Source organism: Petromyzon marinus, chromosome 64 (assembly GCF_048934315.1).
Source record: "Petromyzon marinus isolate PM22_M1 ecotype Great Lakes invasive population chromosome 64, UKy_Petmar_22M1.pri1.0, whole genome shotgun sequence".
NCBI lineage: Eukaryota > Metazoa > Chordata > Hyperoartia > Petromyzontiformes > Petromyzontidae > Petromyzon > Petromyzon marinus.
Window position 1 is genome coordinate 9919909 of NC_133730.1, and position 26683 is coordinate 9946591.

The 26683-nt window shown below is 53.2% G+C and overlaps 2 protein-coding genes across 4 annotated transcripts in view; one reads left to right on the forward strand and one right to left on the reverse strand.

The window, feature by feature from the left end:
• ABCC4 (ATP binding cassette subfamily C member 4 (PEL blood group)) overlaps positions 1-9996 on the forward strand; it is a 270766-nt gene extending 260770 nt beyond the window's left edge. For both annotated transcript variants that reach the window (XM_076054137.1, XM_076054138.1), the window contains exons 30-31: positions 871-1005; positions 1295-9996. In XM_076054137.1, the coding sequence (XP_075910252.1) occupies positions 871-1005; positions 1295-1360 (201 nt within the window). In that variant the 3' untranslated portion in view covers positions 1361-9996. The remainder of the gene's footprint in view (positions 1-870; positions 1006-1294) is intronic.
• Positions 9997-11110: 1114 nt separating this feature from the next.
• Positions 11111-18598, reverse strand: FIS1 (fission, mitochondrial 1). Of its 2 annotated transcripts, none has more exons than XM_032980289.2 (5): positions 18450-18598; positions 15901-16033; positions 15332-15408; positions 14141-14246; positions 11111-13886 (listed from the first exon to the last, which is right to left on the reverse strand). In XM_032980289.2, exons 1-5 carry the CDS (start codon positions 18492-18494, stop codon positions 13798-13800), a joined length of 450 nt encoding a protein of 149 aa, XP_032836180.1. In that variant the 5' UTR covers positions 18495-18598; the 3' UTR covers positions 11111-13797. The 2 variants fall into 2 exon arrangements, with proteins under 2 accessions (XP_032836180.1, XP_032836179.1); XM_032980288.2 differs by lacking the exon at positions 18450-18598 and adding an exon at positions 18283-18383.
• Positions 18599-26683: the final 8085 nt, after the last annotated feature.

The following is a 26683-nucleotide window of genomic DNA, read 5'->3' on the forward strand; positions in this document are numbered from 1 at the left end:
CACTGTTAAAATAAGCCTACCGTTAAAATTATAGACTAATCATTTCTTTGTCAGTGGGCAAACGTACACAATCAGTAGGGGATCAGATACGTTTTCCCCTCACTGTACATACACACTCACATACATACTCACATACACACTCACATACACACTCACAGATAGACTCACATACACACTCACTCACATACACACACATACATACACACTCACATACATACACACATACATACACACTCACATACATACACACTTACATACACACTCACATACATACACACTCACATACATACACACATACATACACAAAGATAAAAAAGATCCCCCATATAGCCTGTACAGACTGTAGGGGCAAGTGCTGTTAGCGAGCACCTATGAAGGCCGGAACGGTACACGAGGGGGTGGGTGTCCAGCACCACTCCCTTATGGCCAAGTTTACTGCGCACCGAACTACCTACTCATTTTCAGGCCAAGTTGACCTAGGAGAGGCCCAAGAACGCTTCAGATAATCGTCACCGGTGTCGGCCGGGAGCGGGAATTGAACCTGTGTCGGTGGGTTCGTAGCGCGGCGTGGCGCTGACCGCTGCACCACCGCTCCCTGCTCACGTGAGTGGGGAGCGGTGGTGTCGTGCTGAGAGTGGGTTGGCTGCCGCTAGATATTTCCACACGGCGATAGTGACATCAGCCACCTGCTTGAGCTAAGTTTCATGATGGCCTGGGCGCTTCTAAAAGAAGAGCCTCGCAGCTCGGTGGGCCTTGCGCGAGGTCAAACCATGAACAGTTTTGGTTGAATGATATTCATGATAAATGATTAATAGGTGCCGCTCGCTAACGGCTCTTGCCCCCTCCACCCCCCGCCTTGTCTGTGCCCAGGTGATGGAGGAGGGTCACATCCGGGAGCTGGACTCCCCCCACGCACTGCTGCAGGACCCCGACAGCCTCTTCCTGCGCCTCGTGCAGCAGACCGGGCGCGCAGAGGCAATCGCCCTCACCGAGATCGCTCGCCAGGTGAGAGACGCGCGGTGCAAATGACACGCAGGTGAGACGCAGGTGAGACGTGCGGTACAGGTGACACACAGGCCATGCGGTGCAGGTGAGGCGCGGGTGAGACGCAGGTGAGACGTGCGGTACAGGTGAGACGTAGGTGGGATATGCGGTACAGGTGATACACGGGTGAGAGTGTGCAATGCAACATGTGCGTTATTTACCTCTGCGTCTAGCCTCTGTGTGCGTACGTCCGCTGCGCGCCTGTCCGTGCCTCTGACCCCTGCCGTGTATCCGCCCGCCCGTGCGCCAGGAGCAGTCCAAGCGCGAGCTCCCCCCTCGCCCCACCAACCTCGTCATCATGGAGACGGCCTTCTGAACCGCCGTCGCCGCTGCGATGGCCACCAAGTCGTTGCGGCAACGGCTGAACATTTGATTGCTTTTTTTTTTTAATTTCTCCAGGTTGAGGCCCGCTGAGCCGGGTAGCCCTTTCTCAGAAGTGACCTGGCCATAAATGACAGCCCAACGGGGAGGGGCTTGTCGCGGGGAAATTTATAGCGGCCAGTGTACGTCGATTCTAAACGTGGGGGGAAAACATCCGGAGGAAAATCCAGACGAGCATGGGCGGAGAGAGAGAGACACGCGGACTCCACAAATCCAGCAGCAGGCGCCACGGTGGCTAGGAGATGTTAACTACCTCGCCCGGTATACAGGAGGTCGTGGGTTCGATCCCGACCCTGACGCCTGCTTCTGTATATTTGGAGTCTGCGTGTCTCTCTCTCATCATCATCACTGTGGCTAGAAGATGTTAACTACTTCGCCTGGTATACAGGAGGTCGTGGGTTAGATCCCAGCCCTGACACCTGCTGCTGTATATTTGGAGTCTGCGTATCTCTCTCATTATCATCACAGTGGCTAGGAGATGTTGACTACCTCGCCTGGTATACAGGACGTCGTGGGTTCGCTTCCGACCCTGACGCCTGCTGCTGTATATTTAGAGTTTGTGTCTCTCTCTCTCATCATCATCACAGTGGTTAGGAGATGTTAACTACCTCGCCTGGTATACAGGACGTCGTGGGTTCGCTCCCGACCCTGACACCTGTTGTTGTATGTTTGGAGTCTGCGTATCTCTCTCTCATCATCACAGTGGCTAGGAGATGTTAACTACCTCGCCTGGTATACAGGAGGTCGTGGGTTAGATCCCAGCCCTAACGCCTGCTGCTGTATATTTGGAGTCTGCGTGTCTCTCTCTCTCTGTGATTGCCGCCTGGATTTTTCTCCGGGGCCTCCGGTTTTTCCCCTCCACATTTATAATCGACGTTTCTTTCGAGTATTCGTCTACTATTAATTTCCACGCGATGATGATGATCGTAAGCCACTTCGTTGGGCTATCATTCTCGATGGCCAGGACGCTTCTTAAAAGAGCTACACAGGTCAGTGGGGCCTTACCTCGTCAAATAATAAGAGTTAATAGTCGTATCGGTTTTTTTTTTATCGACTCATCACACACTCCATGTCGGCTTGGCTTAAGAGAGGCCGAGAGGCGGCCTCCTGGTGGCCTAGAGGTCAGAGGTCGCTGCTGAGCCGGCACCTATAAGAGCCTCGGTTCCAGTCCGGGTCTCTGTCGGTACCAACCGCAGAGACCACACCGGGGTCTCGTGTGTCAGCAAAGTCACGCATTGTCTCAGGCCGGTTCGCCGATGGTTTACACAGACACCCAAAGACTCGCATAGAGACCCAAAGACTCGCATAGAAACCCAAAGACTCGCACAGAGACCCATAGATTAACACCAACACCCACAGACTCGCAGAGATCCATAGACACATGTGGAGACCCGCAGTCTGATTAGACTCCTATAGAGATCCATAGACACCTACAGAGACCCATAGGCTCACATGAAGACACACAGGCTAACACAGAGACCCACGGGCTAACACAGAGACCCACGGGCTAACACAGAGACCCACGGGCTAACACAGAGACCCACGGGCTAACACAGAGACCCACGGGCTAACACAGAGACCCACGGGCTAACACAGAGACCCACGGGCTAACACAAAGACCCAAGGGCTAACACAGAGACCCACGGGCTAACACAGAGACCCACGGGCTAACACAGAGACCCACGGGCTAACACAGAGACCCACGGGCTAACACAGAGACCCACGGGCTAACACAGAGACCCACAGGCTAACAGAGACCCACAAAAATAACTCATCATATCAAATGTGATCCTTCACGCAATTTGTGTAAACTCCAGATCTGACAATCAAAGAAGATGTAAATATATATAGGTTTTGACCATCACGTGACTCTCAAATGAGGGGGGGGTGGTTCTGGGGGGTGAGCGTGCTCCCCTCGACCGCGCGCATCACTTGACGAAGAAGCAGGTGGGGGGTCTCCGAGGGGAGATTTCTGAATGGATTCTTCCACCTCGGTCGGGGTCACTCGGGGTGAATGACGGAAACGCGTGCGTGAGTGTGTGTGTGCGTGTGTGTGTGTGCGTGGGTGCTTGGGCGTGTGTGCGTGGATGTGCGTGGGTGTGTGTGTGCGTGGGTGTGTGCATGTGTGCGTGTGTGCGTGAGTGTGTGTGCGTGGGTGTGTACGTGGGTGTGCGTGTGTGTGCGCGTGGGTGCGCTTGCGTGGGTGTGTGTGTGTGCGTGGGTGTGTGTGCGTGAGTGTGTGTGTGCGTGCGTATGTTTGTGTGTGCGTGGGTGTGTGTGCGTGGGTGTGTGTGCGTGAGTGTGTGTGTGCGTGCGTATGTTTGTGTGTGCGTGGGTGTGTGTGTGCGTGAGTGTGCGTGCGTGTGCGTGCGTGCATGTGCGTGGGTGTGTGTGCGTGCGTGTGCGTGCGTGTGTGTGCGTGCGTGTGTGTGTGTGTTTTTGTAGCCGTTTCAAATTCACCAGACGCCCACCACCTCCACCACCTCCTGCACCACCACCACCACCTGCACCTCCACTACCACCTCCTCCACCACCACTACCTGCACCTCCACTACCACCTCCTCCACCACCACTACCTGCATCTCCACTACCACCTCCTCCACCACCACTACCTGCACCACCACCTCCACCTGCACCACCTCCACCACCACTTGCACCTCCACCTGCACCACCTCCACCACCCTGCTGTCCACCCAGCAGTGTAACTGCACCACAGTTGATGGGGTGTGGGTACTCCCCGCCTTTCCCAAGACGTCTGGCCCAGCGTGGAGCGTGCGAGAGGAGCAGGGCTCTCTCTCGGGATCGCTCTGGGAGCAGAGACTTGCAGGGCTGCGCCTTTACCCCTTCACCACATGGGGCCTTCACCACTGAGTGTCTTGCTGCAGCGTCTTGCTGCTACTGCTGCTGCTGACCGACCTTGCCTGTGATTGGTCGTTGGGATGGCTGGTCCTGTAGCTTCCACGTGGCCTGTTAAGTCAAGTGATGTTTAGCGCGTAGCAGCACCTACGTACACACACTCATGACACACAGTCGTCCTTTCAGATGCGCTGCTGCGGCCGTCTGGAACGCTCTTCCTTACCGACATTGGGAAGACGCTGAGAGCTCTGATGCACTTTTAAATCGTCAGCGACATTGACGATACTTCACTTTCTTTCGAACTACTATTTTCTCGTGTTTAGTGTTGTTGATCTCACCCCCCGCACCGCCGAGTAGCCACGGTTGGCTACGTACGGTGTGAAAGAAGTTCAACGTACGTAGAGACGAGGTGATGGTGATGATGATGGTGGTGGTACAATTACCCCTGGGCTTGTGACTACAGCGAGGGTTGGGATGTCGAGATGCGGTGGATTCCTCGAATCGAGGAGAGGTTGGGGGGGAGGACGGCAGAGGTTTGCGATGATTTATATTTTTGATCGTTATATTTTCACGTTTTATACACGTTGTATATACATATATGACGTGTGTATATATACACGTTATATATGGATATATACACGTGCAGTACGTGTATTCTGTACGCACATGTACCGCATCTCCAAACATGTTGTCGGGAGAGAAAATAATAGTCATGTAAATGTCGATTTAAAGCTTTCGTGACTGCAGGGATTCATATTCTTGGTTCTTTCGGTAAAGTCACGTAGAAGGGAAATAATAAAAAATTAATGAAATAAAATTCTCACGACGTTTCGGCCACAACGCAAGCAGCCGTCCTCAGGTGAAGAACAGAGCTGTCGAACAGAGCTAACGGTTGCTTGCGTTGTGGCCGAAACGTCGTGATAATTTTATTGTTTTATTTTTATTATTTTATTATTTCCCTTCCACGTGACTTTACCGAAAGAACCAAGAATATGATAGTCATGTAGTTTTGTTCGCTGGACCTAGAGGCATTTGTGACCTGTTACGCGATCACGCACAACTACTCTCTGACGAAGCGCTTGACCTTTGGCAGAAAGTTTGACCTTTGACAAGAAAGTTTGACCTTTGACAGAAAGTTTGACCTTTGACAGAAAGTTTGACCTTTGACAGAAAGTTTGACCTTTGACAAAGTTTTTGACAAGAAAGTTTGACCTTTGACAGAAAGTTTGGACCTTTGACAAGAAAGTTTGGCCTTTGACAGAGCACTTAGACTTTTAGCACTGCACCTGACCTTTGGCAGAGCACGGCGGACGGTAGCTTGTAGTACTCTCGTGGTGGTGGTAGTGGTAGTGCCTTACGCCGATAGGGACCCTACGCCCAAGCTAGCCGTCCGGTAGAACTCCTCTCATCCGTGACGAGGTGGGGGGAGCGGTGGGGGAGGGCGGGGGCGGCGGGGGCAAACTTGTCAGCTGCACGGGCAAGCCTTCCCCAGTACAGTCTCTTGTTCCCCTGTAATGCGGTGGTCGTGGTTGTGGCGTTCCTGAAGAACACCGCGTTCTGGAAACATCGCGTTATGATCAACAACGTAGCGCTGGAGCAGAGTCCGCGATAACGCGCGAGATGCTTAACGCAGGGTCGGACAAAGACCGCGGCGCGTGTGTGGGTAGCATCTAGAAGCATCCAGCAGCATCCCACTCCCTCGCACGACGATGATGATGCTGCTGCTATGCCGAGGTCGCCGTGTTACGACCGCTTACCCCCCGCTGCGACGTAGTTCTATTCGCCCGATCGCGTTCTCTAACAACCGAATTCGCATTCTGCGTTTTATATATATATTAAAAAAGCGCGTTCCCGAAAATACATCCGTCGCGTTCTATATCCAATTGGCGTTGTGACAACTACCCGTGTCGCCCACCCTGATCGATCCAACCACCACCTCAAGCCTTTGATGGCTTCGTTCGTCACTGCAGGACCTCCCCCCCCCTCCCCCGTGACGACAATCTTTATCCAGTGACCTTTAACCTTCACCACTGTGGCCTCATCTCGATCGCACGCGAGCAAGGTCGACTCAGCCTTTTGTTGTTTAAATGAGTATCTGGCGCTGCGGTGTATGAGCGTCAGCGTTGGGGAGATGCAGAGGCGGCCCCCGCGTGGCGCCGCCCTTCGTGGGTGACCCTTCGTGGGTGACCCTTCGTGGGTGACCCTTCGTGGGCAACCCTTCGTGGGTGACCCTTCGTGGGTGACCCTTAGTGGGTGACCCTTCGTGGGCAACCCTTCGTGGGTGACCCTTCGTGGGCAACCCTTCGTGGGTGACCCTTCGTGGGTGACCCTTCGTGGGTGACCCTTAGTGGGCAACCCTTCGTGGGTGACCCTTAGTGGGCAACCCTTCGTGGGTGACCCTTAGTGGGCAACCCTTCGTGGGCGACCCTTAGTGGGCAGCCCTTCGTGGGTGACCCTTCGTGGGTGACCCTTCGTGGGTGACCCTTCGTGGGCAACCCTTCGTGGGTGACCCTTCGTGGGTGACCCTTAGTGGGTGACCCTTCGTGGGCGACCCTTCGTGGGTGACCCTTCGTGGGCAACCCTTCGTGGGTGACCCTTCGTGGGTGACCCTTCGTGGGTGACCCTTAGTGGGCAACCCTTCGTGGGTGACCCTTAGTGGGCAACCCTTCGTGGGTGACCCTTCGTGGGCGACCCTTCGTGGGCAACCCTTCGTGGGTGACCCTTCGTGGGCAGCCCTTTGTGGGCGACCCTTCGTGGGCGACCCTTCGTGGGCGACCCTTCGTGGGCGACCCTTTGTGGGCGACCCTTAGTGGGCGACCCTTCGTGGGTGACCCTTCGTGGGCGACCCTTCGTGGGCGACCCTTCGTGGGTGACCCTTCGTGGGTGACCCTTCGTGGGCAGCCCTTCGTGGGTGACCCTTCGTGGGTGACCCTTCGTGGGTGACCCTTCGTGGGCGACCCTTCGTGGGTGACCCTTCGTGGGTGACCCTTCGTGGGTGGCCCTTAGTGGGCAACCCTTCGTGGGTGACTCTTCGTGGGTGACTCTTCGTGGGTGACCCTTCGTGGGTGACCCTTCGTGGGTGACCCAGACCTTCGGTGCGGGGCTCTCGCCCCAGCAGCCTGCTGGAGGCTTCGCGGGGGTGATCTTTGTCTTTGATGTGTCGGTGAATAGAGGCTTGTAGCGGAACGTCTGCATTGGCATTGCCACCACTGATTGTAAGACGACGATGATGACGCTTCCGAAGAAAGAAGAGCCATTCACGCATCGTAACGTCGTGAAAGTGGGGACCGCCTGGACTACGTGTTAAGAGTGTAAAGGACCGAATAAAGTAAAATTTAGTTGTCAAAAACAATGCTGCCCGCAAGGGGGGCAGCCCAAATCGCTGCAAGGGGGGCAGTCCAAAGCGTTGTAAGGAGGGCAGCCCAAGGGGTCGCCACATGCGGCTCCGGAGCCGCAGGTAGCCGACCCCTGGGCCCTCGTGGCTCTCCAGACCAATGTCACCCAGCAACAGCAGCGCCGCAGGATGTCATCTCCCTGGCCTGGTTACACACGAGGTCGTGGACTCGATCCCGATGTGCACGCCTGTATGCCTCTCTCTCTCTCCACGTGGTCGCCGGTTGTTCCCCTCCGCATTTTCGAACGATGGGGTTTATATTTATATTGATTATTTGGCTGCAAATAAATGTCCACGTGACGAAAGGCCACTTGTCATTGAGCTTTCATTTGTGGCCCAGTCTCTTCTGAAAAAGAGCTGCAACACAGCTCAGCGGGCCTTGCCTGGTAAAATGACAAACAGCTGAGTTTCAAGGGGTTCGTTTCGCAGCAGCAGAATGTGGTTCACACGAAGCGTCAGTGTGCGTTGAACGGGGCAGGCCTCCGTGGTTGACACAGGAGATTCCCCTGCCGACAGCTACACATCTTGTGAAGCCAGGAGGGTTTCACCTTTACAACAAACCTGGGCTCCGCTGCTGCTGCTGCTGAGACCCGGGAAGGTCGAGACCGATCAAGAGATTTCTTGCAACAACAAAACACTGCTGGCTGTGGGAGAGCCACGAGACTGATGGGACTAAAAATGTGTGGAACGGACACGTGAACACACAGTGGACGTCTCATGGACGTTCGCCTTGGGACATTGGGGCTGTGGGAAGTTTTAGCGCTCGCCCTCTTAACGCGCGCTCGGGTTCTTGTTCCCGCGCAGTGTCCGACGTTTTGCCGTATGCTGCCTTCAAACTATCGTCTCCCGTATGAGCTGACGGCATTGTCGGCTGATCTTGATGGCCGATTTGGCGAGTAAGGTGGTCGGCTCGACCGGACTGTCAACGCCTCTGGTCCTGGTTAGATTACCGCATCGTACAGTCACGTGCCTTTTGCCATAGCCAAAAATAATAATAATAATAATCCCCATGGGGGTTTATTTCGGGGATGCCCATTCCACAGGCGGTGGGACGGTGGTCATCCCAGCGGTCTTGCGATTCCAGACGTGGCCGTCTTGACTCCTGTCTCCCCAGTGCGGTCATGGGCCCCAGGTGCCGGTGGGGGCCCCAGGTGCGGTGGGGGCCCCAGGTGCGGTGGGGGCCCCAGGTGCCGGTGGGGGCCCCAGGTGCCGGTGGGGGCCCCACGTGCCGGTGGGGGCCCCACGTGCCGGTGGGGGCCCCACGTGCCGGTGGGGGCCCACGTGCCGGTGGGGGCCCACGTGCCGGTGGGGGCCCCACGATCGGTGGGGGCCCCACGATCGGTGGGGGCCCCACGTGCCGGTGGGGGCTCCACAGCCGGTAGGGCCCCCACGTGCCGGATGGGGGCCCCACGTGCTGGTGGGGTCCCCACAGCCGGTGGGGTCCCCACGGGCCGCCACTTTGTGCCTCCCTTGGGATTGTTGTGGCCCACGGAATGGCGTGGGTCGGGGGTGTCGGGGGGGGGTTGGTTTTCCACTCTGGCCGGTGTCGCGCGGTTCAAGACGTTTCGTCAACAAAACGGTGGCGGAGCTTCGTGTCGGGGAAACATTTCGGCGGCGTTGAGGCGTTCGCCGCGGGGCCGTCGGACACTCGGGCAGTGACCGAGAGCCTCGGCGGGGTTCACAATGGCCACGTCGACGGCCTCGCCGCTGCAGAGAATCCTGGGTTCGAATCCGGGTTTCGGCCGCCCAATCCCGTGACTTAAATCGGGTTCTCAAGTGTAAGGGAGTCGGATTGGCCCCCCACTCGGTCACCGGTGGCTCACACAGGAGGACCCGCACACTCGTGTTGAGACCCACGAACTCGCAGAGAGATCCACAGGCCGACAGAGGCCTCTCTATTTCACACAGACTCTGAGTTGTTATTGAATCGGGTTCTCAATTATCGCGACCACCAAATAATTGCATCGAGACCCGTGGGATCATGGAGAGACAGACTTACACAGACCCGTAGATTTCGCACAGACCGAGTTGCGGTTAAATCGCGTCAAGTGTGGCGAGTTGATGGGTCTCAGCCCGGTGACAGAAACAGCTCGATTCGAACCCAGGCGATCAGCGGTGTTAGCTTGAGTGTTTCCCAACACGGCCGTCGTGAAGGCCAGACGAGAACAATCTCCACCCGGCCACGGCCGTCAATCTCTCTCTCTGCGAACTCAGCCTCCTTCAACGATGCTCTCGTCGGTATAAATTTTATTTCTGATTTCTACTCAATGCGAGGAGCGATCGCCAGGGTGTGCAGTAAATGCCGCATGGAGCTTTTTCAACGTTGTGGTGTCACGAGTCCTCTTCATTTTATTTATGACTACCATGCTCCAGCTCGGTTATGCCCAGGATGGATCGTGTCCGTGTGTGCGCGCATATTGAACTTATTTCGCACCGTACGTAGCCAAACATGCTAATTGGAGGTGCAGACAATAGTGGATGTTGTAGTCAGGATGTCGTGTTGGTGGTAGTGATAATGGATGTGGTGGTGGTGAGATGGTGATGATAGTGGATGTCGTGGTGGTATGGTGGTGGTGAGATGGTGATAGTGGATGTAGTGGTGGTGGTATAGTGGTGATGCATGTGTTTAACTTCTTTCGCACCGTACGTAGCCAACCTTGCTAATCGGAGGTGCGTATCCATGTCGCTGGTGTTGCCCGTGAGCGGGATCGTGTGAAACCGGCATGCCTGTTGTCGTTGTTCTTGTGAGATGGGCTCCACGTTTTGCAAGCATCGGGAAGAGAGGTCAAAATTGTGGCCGAGAAGACCCGTAGCACTGTATGGAGCGAAAGGCGAAAGCTTCCACGCGGCGTTAATGCAGCCGATGAAAACATAACGGGGAGTGTGGCACGACGTTTTCGTGACCAACCAAGGCTCACCTCCACAAACTCTTCCGATACTGGAAGCCACTGGAGCTACGCACTTTTAAATCATCTAGACTGAAATCTCATTTCTTCTAGAACTGCTTTTTGCGTTTAGGTTGTAGTCTTTTCCCCCCCCGCACCTCCCATTTAAACACAGCTGGCTCCATAGTGCAAAAAAAGTTCAACATATATACATAGCACCGTTGGCTATGTAGGGTGCGAAAGAAGTTCAACATGATAGCACGGTTGGCTATGTACGGTGTGAAAGCTCAACATATATAGCACGGTTGGCTATGTACGGTGTGAAAGCTCAACATACATAGCGCGGTTGGCTATGTACGGTGTGAAAGAAGCTCAACATGCACGGTTGGCTACGTAGTGTGAAAGAGGTTCAACGTGAATACGAGCAGCAGGCCAAGGCAGCCTCCACGTGGCGTTAAGGTGGCCGATTGAAGCGCCGCGCCACGGCCGCGGCCGCCCAGGCCTTCAACAGAGGGGACAGCGAGAGGACACGCCGAGAGGACACGCCGAGGGGAGTCACGCGGAGATTTATTAACGACCACGCACCCAAGAGGCCCAAGTCGGGTCACCCTGCGCTACAGCATTTGTCCCATCTCGGACATCACATCGGGGTTCTCACTTTCTGGCCACGACTCCCAGCCCCACGGCGGCTAACGGCAGTGGCAGGCGATACCCGAACCGGTCCTGGGAACACAACACCCACCCCCCCCCTCCCAGCCGATCTCTACACTTCAGCCCCGCGCTGACCTGCGTGGTGAAGTATGGTCAAACCCCGGAACCAACACACTGGGGGGGGGGGGGAGAGGGGAGGGCCTTCATCCAGCAGTAGATTGGCAAAGTGGCCCGTAAATTACTAACTTGCATATGTACATGTATAAACCCGTGGCCAATCCGCTCCTGGACGAGGGATTCCATGTTGTGGGGTTTATCCCACTGTGCAGGTCAGCGGAGACGGGCAGCATAGACATTGTTGTACGGTACAATAATGGTTTCGCTGCACTGCCCTCTGCTGACGGCAGGAGCGGCAACCGATATCACCCGTTAGGCACGGCGGTCGCTCATCCAAGCGCCAAACAGTGAACATCCTGCTTAGCGTGCGAGCTCTCACAAGCATCGGGGGGCGGGGGGGGGTACGTGAATTCGAGTAGAGGTTGGTTGCAGGTGAATTTTGTCAATTGGGGTGAATAAGATTTAACTTTTTAAAATCTAGATCGAAAACTCGTTACCTTTAAAACAGCTTTTTGTGCCAAGTGTTGTCCATCACCCCCCCGACCCCACCTCCGATTAGCACGGTTGTCAATGCACGCTGCGAAAGAAGTTCAACGTACACACACACACACACTTGGGGTGTTTCACGAGACAGATTCACCGGTCAGCGACGCGAGCGGCTTCGCTTTCCCCGACGGGAAGACCCAAACGCAAAATGAATCGCAGCAAGTGGAGGAAGCTGCGCCGTGGCTCCGACGTCGGGGATCAAAATCCTGGGTTCCAATCCGGGTCTCGGCCACCGCTACCAGAGAGATCACGCCGGCGTCTCGAGCGGAGCGAGTTTGTGTTCTATGCACGGTCACCATTGACTCGCATAAACGTGCGCCGTTCACTTTATTGTTCGTGGAAGGATGATGATGATGATGATGACAAGGACTGATTGCGATGATGAAGCTGATGATGGTGACTGATTGAAGGGATGATGATGATGGCCATGTTGGATGAGACCACCGATGCTAGCAGGCCGACCCCCCCCCCCCCCCCACGAGCGGGATTTTAATTCTCCTGCACGTCGGCGAACGAGTTAGTGAGCGCGTCGGCGAACACGCCAGCGGTCGAGTTACACGTCAACAGCGGCGGCAGTAGCGGCACGCGGCCCAGCGAATGACAGCGGACGAGCGAGCGACGGCAAAACGGCATTAACGTTGGGAGTTCGCAAGTCGCCATGAAGAAGAACCATTGAGGGGGCAAAGCACGCGGCACACCATCCCAGCGGGTCAGCTGCCCTCCCTGCCGATTCGCCCGACGGACGCAGGGCAGCCCCGCTGGCTCACACCCGAGCGAGCGGTTGTGCATCTTGGGTCGCGCGCCCGCGACGCTCGTGTGAGCGGGAACGTCTCCGGCAACCGGTTGCAGTCGCGCGACCGGTCGCTGCTCTCGGGGGTTCGAGACGAACACCCAACTCCGCAGTGGCGTCTGCGCCACGGGCCCTGGGGTAACGATGTGTGCAGAGGGTGGAGATTTTGTGTATGTGGAGAGCGTGGAGATTGTGTGTGTGGAGAGGGTGGAGATTGTGTGTATGTGGAGAGGGTGGAGATTGTGTGTGTGGAGAGGGTGGAGATTGTGTGTGTGTGTGTGGAGAGGGTGGAGATTGCATGTATGTGGAGAGCGTGGAGATTGTGTGTGTGGAGAGGGTGGAGATTTTGTGTGTGTGTGTGGAGAGGGTGGAGATTGCATGTATGTGGAGAGCGTGGAGATTGTGTGTGTGGAGAGGGTGGAGATTTTGTGTGTGTGTGTGTGGAGAGGGTGGAGATTGTGTGTGTGTGGAGAGCGTGGAGATTGTGTGTGTGTGGAGAGCGTGGAGATTGTGTGTGTGGAGAGGGTGGAGATTGTGTGTATGTGGAGAGCGTGGAGATTGTGTGTATGTGGAGAGGGTGGAGATTTTGTGTATGTGGAGAGCGTGGAGATTTTGTGTATGTGGAGAGCGTGGAGATTGTGTGTGTGGAGAGCGTGGAGATTTTGTGTGTGTGTGTGCAGAGGGTGGAGATTGTGTGTATGTGGAGAGCGTGGAGATTGTGTGTGTGGAGAGGGTGGAGGTTTTGTGTGTGTGTGTGGAGAGGGTGGAGATTGTGTGTGTGGAGAGGGTGGAGGTTTTGTGTGTGTGTGTGGAGAGGGTGGAGATTGTGTGTGTGGAGAGGGTGGAGATTGTGTGCGTGGAGGAGGAGAATGTGTGTGTGGAGAGCGTGGAGATTGTGTGTGTGGAGGAGAATGTGTGTGTGTGCGTGTGGAGAGGGTTGAGAGTGGAAAGGCTTGAGAGTGTAGAATGTGTTTGGGAGAAAGCACGAGGGGCTTGGCAGAGCGTGGAATTTATTTGGCAAATCGGTAAAAGCGCCGGCAGGGCAAAAAATTATTTAGGGAGGTCTACGGGGATGAGACAGGGGGGGGGGCGCAGTGCACTGTGGGTAAGGTCGGGGCCCGTCGCCGTGACGATCAACGCGTGCCCTTGTGAATGGCGAGCGCCGCAAGGCCGGCAAGGCCGACCACAACCCCGCCCACGATCGCCATGCCCACCAGGCCGTCTGCAACAACACAGCAGAATCGTGAGCAGCATCGTCGGTGGTGACATCGTCAGCTTCTCATTATCATCAGAATCTCAATATCATCAGAATCTCAATATCATCAGAATCTCCCAGAGGCTCAATAGCTGCCAGACCAGGGCTCTTTCAGTGCATAGAGTTAATATTTAATGCTCATAGTGGCAGACTGAAACCTATGGGAGCCTTAGTGTCGATGGGGCTCATAGCGGCAGATGAAGACACGCGTGCCCGCGCACCTTTCTGCATGGCCTTGTTGATGAGCTTCTCAAGCTGCAGCGCCTGCTGATTCGTGGGCTCCTTGCGCAGGAGCGTCTTCACGAACTTCAGCGCCTTCTCGTAATCCTGCACGGTCGGACCACGCGGGGGAGGAGGGGCGGGGACGATTACTTTCGACAATTTCGATTTAAAGCTTTCGTGACTGCAAGGATTCATCTTCTTTGGTTCTTTCGGTAAAGTCACGTAGAATGAGAATAAAATAATAAATTGATAAAATAAAATAGCACAATAATATTCTCACGACGTTTCGGCCACAACACAAGCGGCCTTCATCAGGTGAAGGGACGAGACTGTCTGGTAGGACAGCGCTCTTTTTCACTCCAGCGCTGTCCTACCAGACAGTCTCGTCCCTTCACCTGATGAAGGCCGCTTGTGTTGTGGCCGAAACGTCGTGAGAATATTGTGTTATTTTATTTTATCAATTTATTATTTTATTCTCATTCTACGTGACTTTACCGAAAGAACCAAAGAAGATACTTTCGACAAGTATCCCGCTACCGATTACCGATCGGTGACGCGACAGTCTCTCGCACAGCAGGATGTTATTCCCGTACGGCGGCGTTCTTCGTCGCAAGGCCCCAGCGGGAGCCACTGGCGGCCCCCCCTGACGTGCGCCCCTGCGCCCCGCCCCCCTGCGCCCCGCCCCCCGGACAATACACACATGGTGGCAACACCCCGCGTCGCCATCACAAACCCCCCGATGATTTCAAATGGCGTGGTGGCAGTCCTCACTCACACTATTGTTTAATCGGCAAAAGTGCCCACCCCCCCGCCCCCCAAGTGTGAAAATGAGTGAAGAACGCTGCCCTACGGTAACAACCAAGCGAAGGCAGTCTCGAGAAAGCTAGAATTCGGGGTAAACCGGACAGGCGAGGCCAAAATAATATAAATGGTTTTCATGAAAACCAAAAACTTCGACGGGAATACTGTGCACGCGCTAATGAGGCTGCGCGTGATAGGACACAGATGTCCGGTCGTCAAGCCACTTCAGCTAAATTCACTCAACGATTTTTCATTGTACCAGGTAAGGCCCACTGAGCTCTGACCTGGCCACACATAACGTATGTACGTTGTTTGTATATTATGCATGTTAATGGGTACTTTGAAAGTCCTATCCTGCCCCCAATGCAGAGCGTGGTGGGCTTGGGTACCTTGAGCCGGTAGTAGCCGATAGAGATGTAGAAGAGGTAATCCCGAAGCTCATCTCCCTTAGCGTTGTGGCACAAATCTGGGGGAATATCAACATCGTCGTTACCAACAGCGACAACAAACCTAACTATAAACTATTTTTTTCATTTTACCAGGTAAGGCACCATTGAGCTATATCGCTCTTTTTCAGAAGCGACCTGGCCATCACAAGTGGCTCATCGTGTGGAAATTTAAAGCGGCCAAATAGTTGAAACGTGTGATGTCGATTCTAAATGTGGAGGGGACAACCGGAGGACAGGGAGAAAAATCGAAGCGACCACAGGGACAGAGACCTGCAAACTCCAAATACACAGCAGGCGTCAGGGTTGGCATCGAACCCACAACCTCTTGCATACCAGGCGAGGCTGGTAACATCTCGCCACCGTTTTCATCATCAAGATCGTCATCTTATCAACATCATCACTCTCAACAACATTCCTACTTCTTAAATCATTCATTAATTTCCGATTCACTCATTCCGTCACTCGCTCACCCCGTCGTTAATGACGATGTGAGGGTGTGCCCTCCTCACCCTCTAGAAGTCGGACTCCGCGCTTCACGTCTTCGCTGTGCCGGGAGCGTACGAGGCACCACGAATACTCAAACTGCGTGGCGGGCGATAGCGGCCCCTTCGCCATCTCTGCATTATACTTCTTCTCAAACTTCTACACACGCGCACACACACACACAGCGAGGTTAGACACAGGACACTACATATACGCACAGCGAGGTTAGACACAGTATGTACTGTACGTTGAACTTCTTTCGCACCGTACATGGCCAACTGTGCTCATCGGAGGTGCGCAGACACAGCGAGGTTAGAGACAGGACAGAGAGAGCGAGGTCAAACAGCACACAGGCCACGGCGAGGACGGACAGGGCACACAGGACAGATACAGCACAGCAACGGCGAGATTAGATACAGGACACTGCACAGACACAGCACATAAACGGCGAGGTCAGGCAAAGCAGAGACGGGCCAAGTTAATTGTTAATGGCTAGTTTGATCGTTTGTTCGCTTCTCAGTCCGCCTTGTACTGGCGAGGGTCGCAGCGGCAGCATGTTGAGTAGTGGCGGTCCAGACCCTCCTTTCCCTGGCGACAGACTCCAGCACTACTACGCTATACACTACTTAACACTTCTATACACTACACTATACACTACATTACTATAAACTACACTACTTGACAGACTCTAGCTCTTCCTGGGGAACTCCCAGGCGTTCCCAGGCCAGCCGAGCGACGCCGTTCTGCCAGCGTGTCCTGGGGTCTTCGCCCAGTGGGACGGACCGCCCGGTAGAATTCCAGGGGGAGTCTACTGGGGTGGTGGGGGGGGTCATCCTTACCGGGTGCCCGAACCACCTCAACTGGCTCGCGTGTTACACCAGGTAAGACCTCAGGGGACCAGAATAGCCTCATTTGCATAAGTGACACAGGGATTGGGTTGGGGGGAGGGACTAGCACGATGCTAACGCAAATGGGACAGACAAGGCAGAGGCGGTGAGGTCGGTGTGGACAAGCACAGTAGCACTGTGTGTAAGCATCAGCAGGCTACTACTATAGCAGGTGGGCGGCATGGCAACATATAGTAGCGGGGACACAGACAACAGATAACATGGGCAGGCAACACGCACTTGCTGTGCTGTCACCACCACCAACACTACCCACTACCGTCACAACCACAATGGCTATTCCATTATCATTAACATAATCACCGCTATCATTACCATCACCACCACTACCATCATTACCACCACTATCACCAAAATCACTACCATCGTGGCAAAACCACCACTACATTCGTCACCACTATGTTCATCATCACCAGGACTACCATAATGTATGTTGAACTTCTTTCGCACCGTACGTTGCCAACCGTGCTAATCAGAGGGGAAGCACAACTAATGACTTTCATCACTCCTATCGCTACCATTATGGCAACCTTCACCACTGCCATCACTACCACCACCCACCAACATCACCACCATCACCACCACCATCATCACCACCCACCAACATCACCGCCACCACCCACCAACATCACTACCGCCCACCATCACTCCCACCACCCACCAACATCACCACCATCACCACCACCATCATCATCACCCCCCACCAACCAACATCACCACCATCACCACCACCATCATCACCACCACCCATCAACATCACCGCCACCACCCACCAACATCACTACCGCCCACCATCACTACCACCACCCACCAACATCACCACCACCACCACCCACCACTACCCACCACCATCATCCCCACCACCCACCATCAACACCACCACCCACCAACATCACTACCGCCCACCATCACTATCACCACCCACCAACATCACCACCACCACCCACCACTACCCACCACCATCACCGCCACCACCCACCAACATCACCACCCACCAACATCACTACCGCCCACCATCACTACCACCACCCACCATCCACCATCATCCCCACCACCCACCAACATCACCACCACCCACCAACATCACTACCGCCCACCATCACTACCACCACCCACCAACATCACCACCACCCACCAACATCACACCACTACCCACCAACATCACCATCATCACCATCATAACCACCACCACCCACCAACACCACCACAACTACTGTTACCACCACCACCCACCAACATCACCACCAACACCACCACCGCTACTATTATCATAATCGCTACTCATACTGTCGTCACCTTCAATCACAACTACCACCACCATCATCGGCGAGACATCGGCGGTGTTATTGTAGCAAAACACCAAAGCCATAAAGAATACGTCCTCTGAACAAAAACCCCCTCGTAACAATTGTCAGTGAGCACTGCTTAAATTGTGACTAAAACCTCGCACTTTAATACGCCGAGGGCAGGGCGCGACGGCCCGTCCTCGCCTAGATTTCCTACCGGGAAAGGCGCGACCACCCGGGTAGACATACTAGGCCGCAAAGGGGTATGGAGTAGGGAAAGAACGTGGGTGGGGTGGGTGGGAAGCATAAGCGAGGATATTTATTGAGGCGGAGCACAGTCAAGGAGCACAGCTGGAGTCCCCGGAGCAGCGGGAGTCGCCTCACCATGAGATCCTCGGCCGATATGAAGTCATTTAGAATAGCCTCCATCGCTGCGCTGCCGAGAGTAGAATTCCCACAGCGGATAGGCGTCGAATGACGTCATGCCGCTTGACACAATGCCGAAACTTATGGTGTAATGACGTCACCCGGAGGTTGGATATTCGTCGTGGAGTCAAGGTGACTCGCCGCGTCCCCGTGGTGTCATGTTGTTCGCGACCTCGTGATACAAATGGATGACATCATCATGGGTTTTGCCACGGTGAGTCATGGTGGCGCTGGACCATATATCGTAGCACAGGGGTCGGGAACCTTTTTGACTAAGAGAGCCATGAAAGCAAAAAATTTGGAAATTTATTTCAGTGAGAGCCATATAATATATTTTAAAAGTGAATTAAACTAAATGTCAGTATAATAAGCCTCTGAATTTATTCTTTTAAATAATGTTGTTATAACACTCACCATTAATGCGACTTCTGGTGCTGCATGGATTTGCTGATGTCTTTGTAGTCGGGTTGGTACTTTGTAGTCGGGTTGGTACTTGGTGAGGTTAAGCTTCATGCAAGCGTTGAGGCTTTCATCCGTTAAACGTGATCGTAGGTTGGACTTGATGTTTTTAAGATGTGAGAATGACTGCTCACATGCATACGTAGATCCAAACATGGTCAATACAGCAATACTCAAACGCTGCAGTGTGTGGTATGTGACAGGAAGCGCGTTCCAAGTTTTGAGAATCAGCTGGTCTTCGGGTTGGAGTTTTTTCATTTCTGTCCACATGTGCTTGCTCGCCAACTCCGCTTTCTGTCGTGTGATTCTTTCCAAATCTTCATTCAGTGACTTGAACTTATTCACCCACATGTCTGAGGCCTTCAGGTCAGCCACTTCTGCTTCAAAATCTCTGACGGAGACACCAGGGATGTAATTCAGGTCGGCTGTGTTCAGTGAACACTCGTTTGGATGGGTGATGAACTTAAAAAGACGAGTGTGCTCACGAAATTCTCCAAAGCGTGCTTTGAAGGACTGTAGGAGACTGGATGTGCAGCCAGCTAGCTGGTGGAGATCAAGGTTTTGAATGGGCTCACTTGCTGTGCATGCATCTTTAAATTGGCTCAGTTTTTCAAAATGTAGTAAACGACCTGTTTCAAGATCCGTGATGAAAAGCTCCAGCTTGTTTCCAAAAGCAAATACAGCTTGTTGAAGGGATAACACTGTATTTCCAATGCCTTGCATTTTCACGTTGAGCTGGTTCAGATGTTCAGTCAGATCTACGAGATAGTAAAACTTGAGGAGCCACTCGGTGTCGGCTAGCTCAGGATGCCCGACGCCTTTCATTTCAAGGAAAGTCCGGATTTCGTTCAGGCAAGCCGCAAAACGGCTAAGCACCTTCCCTCTTGACAACCAACGCACATTGCTGTGCAAAAGCAGACCAGGATAGTTATTTACAACTTCATCCAGCAGTGTTTTAAACTGGCGATCATTTAAGGCTCGGGCAACAATAAAGTTGATCACACGAATGACCAGCGACATCACTTCGCCAAACTGCCTGTCACACATCTGAGCACAAAGTGCCTCCTGGTGTATAATGCAATGGAAACTTAGGATGGGTCTATTTTCATGTTCACGGAGAAGCGCCACAAATCCTTTGTTTTTCCCCACCATACACGGAGCACCATCAGTACACACTGAGAGAAGTTTATCCATAGGTAGACTTTTTTCTTGAGCAAACACCATGAAAGACTTGAATAAATCCTCACCTCTTGTGGACCCTTTTAATGGCAGAACAGCAAGACTTTCTTCGCGCAGTGTGTCACCAACAGCATATCTTGCAATCACGCTGAACTGCGACAAATGGCTCACGTCTGTTGACTCATCCAAAGCCAGAGAAAAGAACGGCGCTGCATTTATGTCCTTCACTTGCGTTTCCTCCACTTTGTTTGCCATCACGATGGTACGATCATGAACAGTTCTTGCCGACAGAGGCATGTCTTGTATCCGTTTGATTATCTTGTCTTTGTTCGGAAGATCATCAAAAAGTTCATTGGCTACATCCAGCATGAACGTTTTAGCATACTCGCCATCTGTGAATGGTTTTCCGTTCCTCACTATTGCTAAAGAACCAGCAAAGCTAGCCGAATTATAGTCACCTTGCCGGGTCCATACGCGGAGTTGCTGCTGGCTAGCTTGCACCCTGCTCAGCTCTTGGCACGCTTTCTTTCTGCTGTCTCCCGCAGGGTATTTTGATGCAAAGGTAGCGTGGCGCGTGTCGAAGTGCCGCTTTACATTCGACCGTTTCAACGATGTAATTTTGTCATTGCAAATTAGACACACCGCAGAACCCGCTCTCTCCACAAAGGCGCATTCTTCGGTCCATTCGTCCTGAAATGTACGATACTCGTCGTCTTTTTTTCTTTTCGCCATCTTCTTCGTCGAAGGGTTAGCTTTGAGCTAATGACCGAGCAGACGCAGTCTCAGACTGATTCAAAAGGGGGCGTTTACCTGTTTTACCCAGCAACGGCAAACGTAGGCCAGTATCATCCAATTAAAATAATGGACAATTGCTCCTGCAGCCCTGAACAGGACATGCGCAGTGAAAAATCGATGGATGGATTAAAACAAGTGAGAATATTTTGTTTTATCTGCGAGCCATATGCAATCATCAAAAGAGCCACATCTGGCTCGCGAGCCATAGGTTCCCGACCCCTGTCGTAGCATTTTCCAATATATCGTAGGATTTTACGATATATCGTAAGATATTTGACGATATATCGTAGGATCTTGCTTATCGTAGAATCTTATGCTTCATCGTAGGATGTTATGATATATCGTAGGATTTCATTATATATCGTTGAATTTAACGACATCGTGAGATTTTATAATGTGTCGATATATCGGGGGAGGGCGTCGCCACGGCCAGAGCGGGGCGTCCGCTTTAGTGGTGGCCTGCGGGGCCACGTGGCATCGACGACGCTTCTCGTGGCCCCAGCCGTCGTGCGCCCGGCCAGCCTCTCGTCCGCGGCCACCCGAGGCGAGTCGGAACACCGCACACACTCAGCCCCCAGTCCCACTTCACAGCCTGACTTCACAGTCTTACTTCACAGCCACACTTCACAGTCTTACTTCACAGTCATACTTCACAGTCACACTTCACAGTCTTACTTCACAGTCACACTTCACAGTCACACTTCACAGTCACACTTCACAGTCACACACTCAGCCCCCAGTCCCACTTCAGAGCCTGACTTCACAGCCTGACTTCACAGTCACACACTCAGCCCCCAGTCCCACTTCACAGCCACACTTCACAGCCTGACTTCACAGTCACACACTCAGCCCCCAGTCCCACTTCACAGCCTGACTTCACAGCCTGACTTCACAGTCACACTTCACAGCCACACACTCAGCCCCCAGTCCCACTTCACAGCCTGACTTCACAGCCTGACTTCACAGTCTTACTTCACAGTCACACACTCAGCCCCCAGTCCCACTTCACAGCCTGACTTCACAGCCTGACTTCACAGTCACACTTCACAGCCACACTTCACAGCCTGACTTCACAGTCACAGTCCCACTTCACAGCCACACTTCACAGTCTTACTTCACAGTCCCACTTCACAGCCACACTTCACAGTCACACTTCACAGTCACACTTCACAGCCCTTCACAGTCACACTTCACAGTCACACTTCACAGTCACACTTCACAGTCACACTTCACAGTCTTACTTCACAGTCTTACTTCACAGCCTGACTTCACAGTCTTACTTCACAGTCACACTTCACAGTCACACTTCACAGTCACACTTCACAGTCCCACTTCACAGTCACACTTCACAGTCACAGTCCCACTTCACAGTCCCACTTCACAGTCTGACTTCACAGTCACACTTCACAGTCACACTTCACAGTCACACTTCACAGCCCTTCACAGTCACACTTCACAGTCACACTTCACAGTAACACTTCACAGTCTTACTTCACAGTCTTACTTCACAGCCTGACTTCACAGTCTTACTTCACAGTCTTACTTCACAGCCTGACTTCACAGTCACACTTCACAGTCCCACTTCACAGTCACACTTCACAGTCACACTTCACAGCCCTTCACAGTAACACTTCACAGTCACACTTCACAGTCACACTTCACAGCCTGACTTCACAGCCACACTTCACAGTCACACTTCACAGTCCCACTTCACAGTCACACTTCACAGTCACACTTCACAGTCCCACTTCACAGTCACACTTCACAGCCACACTTCACAGCCCTTCACAGTCCCACTTCACAGTCACACTTCACAGCCACACTTCACAGTCCCACTTCACAGTCTGACTTCACAGTCACACTTCACAGCCTGACTTCACAGTCACACTTCACAGTCCCACTTCACAGCCACACTTCACAGTCACACTTCACAGTCACACTTCACAGTCACATTTCACAGCCCTTCACAGTCCCACTTCACAGTCACACTTCACAGCCTGACTTCACAGTCACACTTCACAGTCACACTTCACAGTCACACTTCACAGCCTGACTTCACAGTCACACTTCACAGTCACACTTCACAGTCACACTTCACAGTCTTACTTCACAGTCTTACTTCACAGTCACACTTCACAGCTTGACTTCACAGTCTTACTTCACAGTCACACTTCACAGTCACACTTCACAGTCTTACTTCACAGTCACACTTTACAGTCACACTTCACAGTCCCACTTCACAGTCACACTTCACAGTCTCACTTCACAGTCTTACTTCACAGTCTTACTTCACAGTCACACTTCACAGTCACACTTCACAGTCTCACTTCACAGTCTTACTTCACAGTCTTACTTCACAGTCACACTTCACAGTCACACTTCACAGTCCCACTTCACAGTCACACTTCACAGTCACACTTCACAGCCCTTCACAGTCCCACTTCACAGTCACACTTCACAGTCACAGTCCCACTTCACAGTCACACTTCACAGCCACACTTCACAGTCCCACTTCACAGTCACACTTCACAGTCACACTTCACAGTCACACTTCACAGCCCTTCACAGTCACACTTCACAGCCACACTTCACAGTCACACTTCACAGTCCCACTTCACAGCCACACTTCACAGTCCCACTTCACAGTCACACTTCACAGTCACAGTCCCACTTCACAGTCACAGTCCCACTTCACAGCCACACTTCACAGTCCCACTTCACAGTCACACTTCACAGTCTGAGTTCACAGTCTGACTTCACAGTCCCACTTCACAGTCTCACTTCACAACCCCACTTCACAGTCCCACTTCACAGTCCCACTTCACAGTCACACTTCACAGTCCCACTTCACAGCCCCACTTCACAGTCACACTTCACAGTCCCACTTCACAGTCACCCTTCACAGTCACACTTCACAGTCTGACTTCACAGTCCCACTTCACAGTCACACTTCACAGTCACACTTCACAGTCTGACTTCACGGTCCCACTTCACAGTCACACTTCACAGTCTGATTTCACGGTCCCACTTCACAGTCACACTTCACAGTCTGACTTCACGGTCCCACTTCACAGCCACACTTCACAGTCCCACTTCACAGCCCCACTTCACAGTCCCACTTCACAGTCCCACTTCACAGTCCCACTTCACAGCCACACTTCACAGTCCCACTTCACAGTCCCACTTCACAGTCCCACTTCACAGTCACACTTCACAGTCCCACTTCACAGTCCCACTTCACAGCCACACTTCACAGCCACACTTCACAGCCACACTTCACGCACCTCCAAGCGCCGGGTCGCGGTCTCGTCGTGCGTCGTGTTCGGGCTGACTGGCCGCTCCGACCGGATCAGTGGTCGGAGCTGGTCCGCGGGTTCGTCGGGTGTTGTGGGTTCCATCGAAGGGGTCGATTTTAGAATGCTCGCCGACACTGGGGCGTCGGCCACCATCATTTCCGAGCTCATTCATAACGTCTTGGGGGGCCGTCCATAAATGACGTCACGCGATTTTGGCTGATTTTTGACCTCCCCCCTACCCCCCTCGTCACACGGCGTCACAAAAAGTCAGACCCCCCCCCCCTCAAATATGACGTCACAAAGCTCTGCCCCCCCCCCAAAAAAAAACATTTCCATTTTGAAAATAGAACATGCTTCAAATCGCATTAAACTATTGTCATTGTAGTGCGTATTTAATGTGGCGCTGCACTCTGATGTTGTAGGAGAAAACATTTATTTAAAAAGGAGGCGTTGGAAAGCTGAAATTTAGCATACTTGAAAATATTCAAGGGTTAACTAAAACTGCAGATGTTCAGAATATTATATTGAAATTCTCTTAAAATTATAAAATATTAAAAGTAATTATAACTATCAAAACAACGCTTTAAACTTTATAGTAGAAGAAAGCAAAATGGAGAGTACAATTATAACAATCGCATATTCAATTCACAGAATGAAAGCCCTGGTAGAATCATTAGAATACATTTTTTAAATTACAATCATTAACAAAAATTATGCTTCTCCATTCTCCCATGGAGAAGCAACATGCTCCTTCATGGAATAAATAAAAGGTGACCTCAGTAAATTTAAACAATCAAATAGTTAATAATGAAAATTAATCAAAATTAGTCTTGTTATAACAATTATATTTAAAGTTGCGCATTTAGATGTGACGTCACATTTCTCAACCTCCCCCCTCCCCCCCTCGTCACACATCGTCACAAATGTCTGACCCCCCCCTCCCCCTAGGTGCGTGACGTCATTTATGGACGGCCCCTTGCCACCTGCAGCACTGCAGTGGGAATGCAGTACCGGCCCTAGCCGGGGCCGGCTGGGATCGCCGATCAAGGATGGCGGGCACTGCACTGCACGTGCAGTGGCAGCCTCTGGAGGCTATGGGGCGAGAGTGCCAGGGACGGTGCAGGGGCACACAGGCGGCCATGGCACTCCGTGTGAACCCGGAGGCCTGGTGACCGAGGTCACGGTCCGGGGCCCCCACAGAGGGGGCTGGGGGACCACGGGGCCACGGGAGAAGGTCCCTCTCGAAGGCTCGAGAAGGGGGGCATGGCTAGGGGCTGAGTCAGCCCCGCCGCGGACGATATAAGCCGGAGCCCTGAACGGGCCAGGCTGGTGGTTGCAGGAATCAAGACGGAAGCCGTCACCTGGAGAAGACCCGCCCCGACTACAAGACCCGGAGCCGAGCCGGGGTCCGGTCCGAGATAGCCACCCGTGTGAGCTAGAGTGAGCTAGGGTGAGCTAGGGTGAGTCAGAGTGAGCTAGGGTGAGCTATGGTGAGCTAGCGTGAGCTAGGGTGAGCTAGGCTAGCTAGGGTGAGCTAGGGTGAGCTAGGCTAGCTAGGGTGAGCTAGGGTGAGCTAGGCTAGCTAGGGTGAGCTAGGGTGAGCTAGGGTGAGCTAGAGTGAGCTAGGGTGAGCTAGGGTGAGTTAGAGTAAGCTAGAGTGATCTAGAGTGAGCTAGGGTGAGTTAGAGTGGGCTAGGGTGAGCTAGGGTGAGTTAGAGTGAGCTAGGGTGAGCTAGGGTGAGCTAGGGTGAGGTAGACTAGCTAGGGTGAGCTAGGGTGAGGTAGGCTAGCTAGAGTGAGCTAGGGTGAGCTTGGGTTAGCTAGGGTGAGCTAGGGTGAGTTAGGATGAGCTAGGGTGAGCTAGGGTGAGCTAGGGTGAGGTAGGCTAGCTAGGGTGAGCTAGGGTGAGGTAGGCTAGCTAGGGTGAGCTAGTGTGAGCTAGGGTGAGCTAGAGTAAGCTAGGGTGAGCTAGGGTTAGCTAGGGTGAGCTAGGGTGAGCTAGGGTGAGTTAGGATGAGCTAGGGTGAGCTAGGGTGAGTTAGGGTGAGTTAGGATGAGCTAGAGTGAGCTAGGGTGAGCTAGGTTGAGCTAGAGTGAGCTAGGGTGAGCTAGGGTGAGCTAGACTGGCTAAGGTGAGCTAGGGTGAGCTATGGTGAGCTAGGCTAGCTAGAGTGAGCTAGGGTGGGCTAGGGTGGGCTAGGCTAGCTAGGGTGAGCTAGGGTGAGCTAGAGTGAGCTAGGGTGAGCTAGAGTGAGCTAGGGTGAGCTAGGGTGAGCTAGGGTTAGCTAGGGTGAGCTAGGGTGAGCTTGGGTGAGCTAGGGTGGGCTAGGCTAGCTAGGGTGAGCTAGGGTGAGCTAGAGTGAGCTAGGGTGAGCTAGAGTGAGCTAGGGTGAGCTAGGGTGAGTTGAGGTGAGCTAGAGTGAGTTAGGGTGAGCTAGGGTGAGCTAGGGTGAGTTAGAGTGA

Coding starts and splice junctions, on each gene's coding strand:
- FIS1 (XM_032980288.2), bottom strand. CDS start 18,372: ATGCTTCCCACCCACCCCACCCACGTTCTTTCCCTACTCCATACCCCT. Junction 15,409..15,900: donor CGGAGTCCGACTTCTAGAGG/GTGAGGAGGGCA, acceptor ATATTCCCCCAG/ATTTGTGCCACAACGCTAAG. Junction 14,247..15,331: donor TCGGCTACTACCGGCTCAAG/GTACCCAAGCCC, acceptor CCGACCGTGCAG/GATTACGAGAAGGCGCTGAA.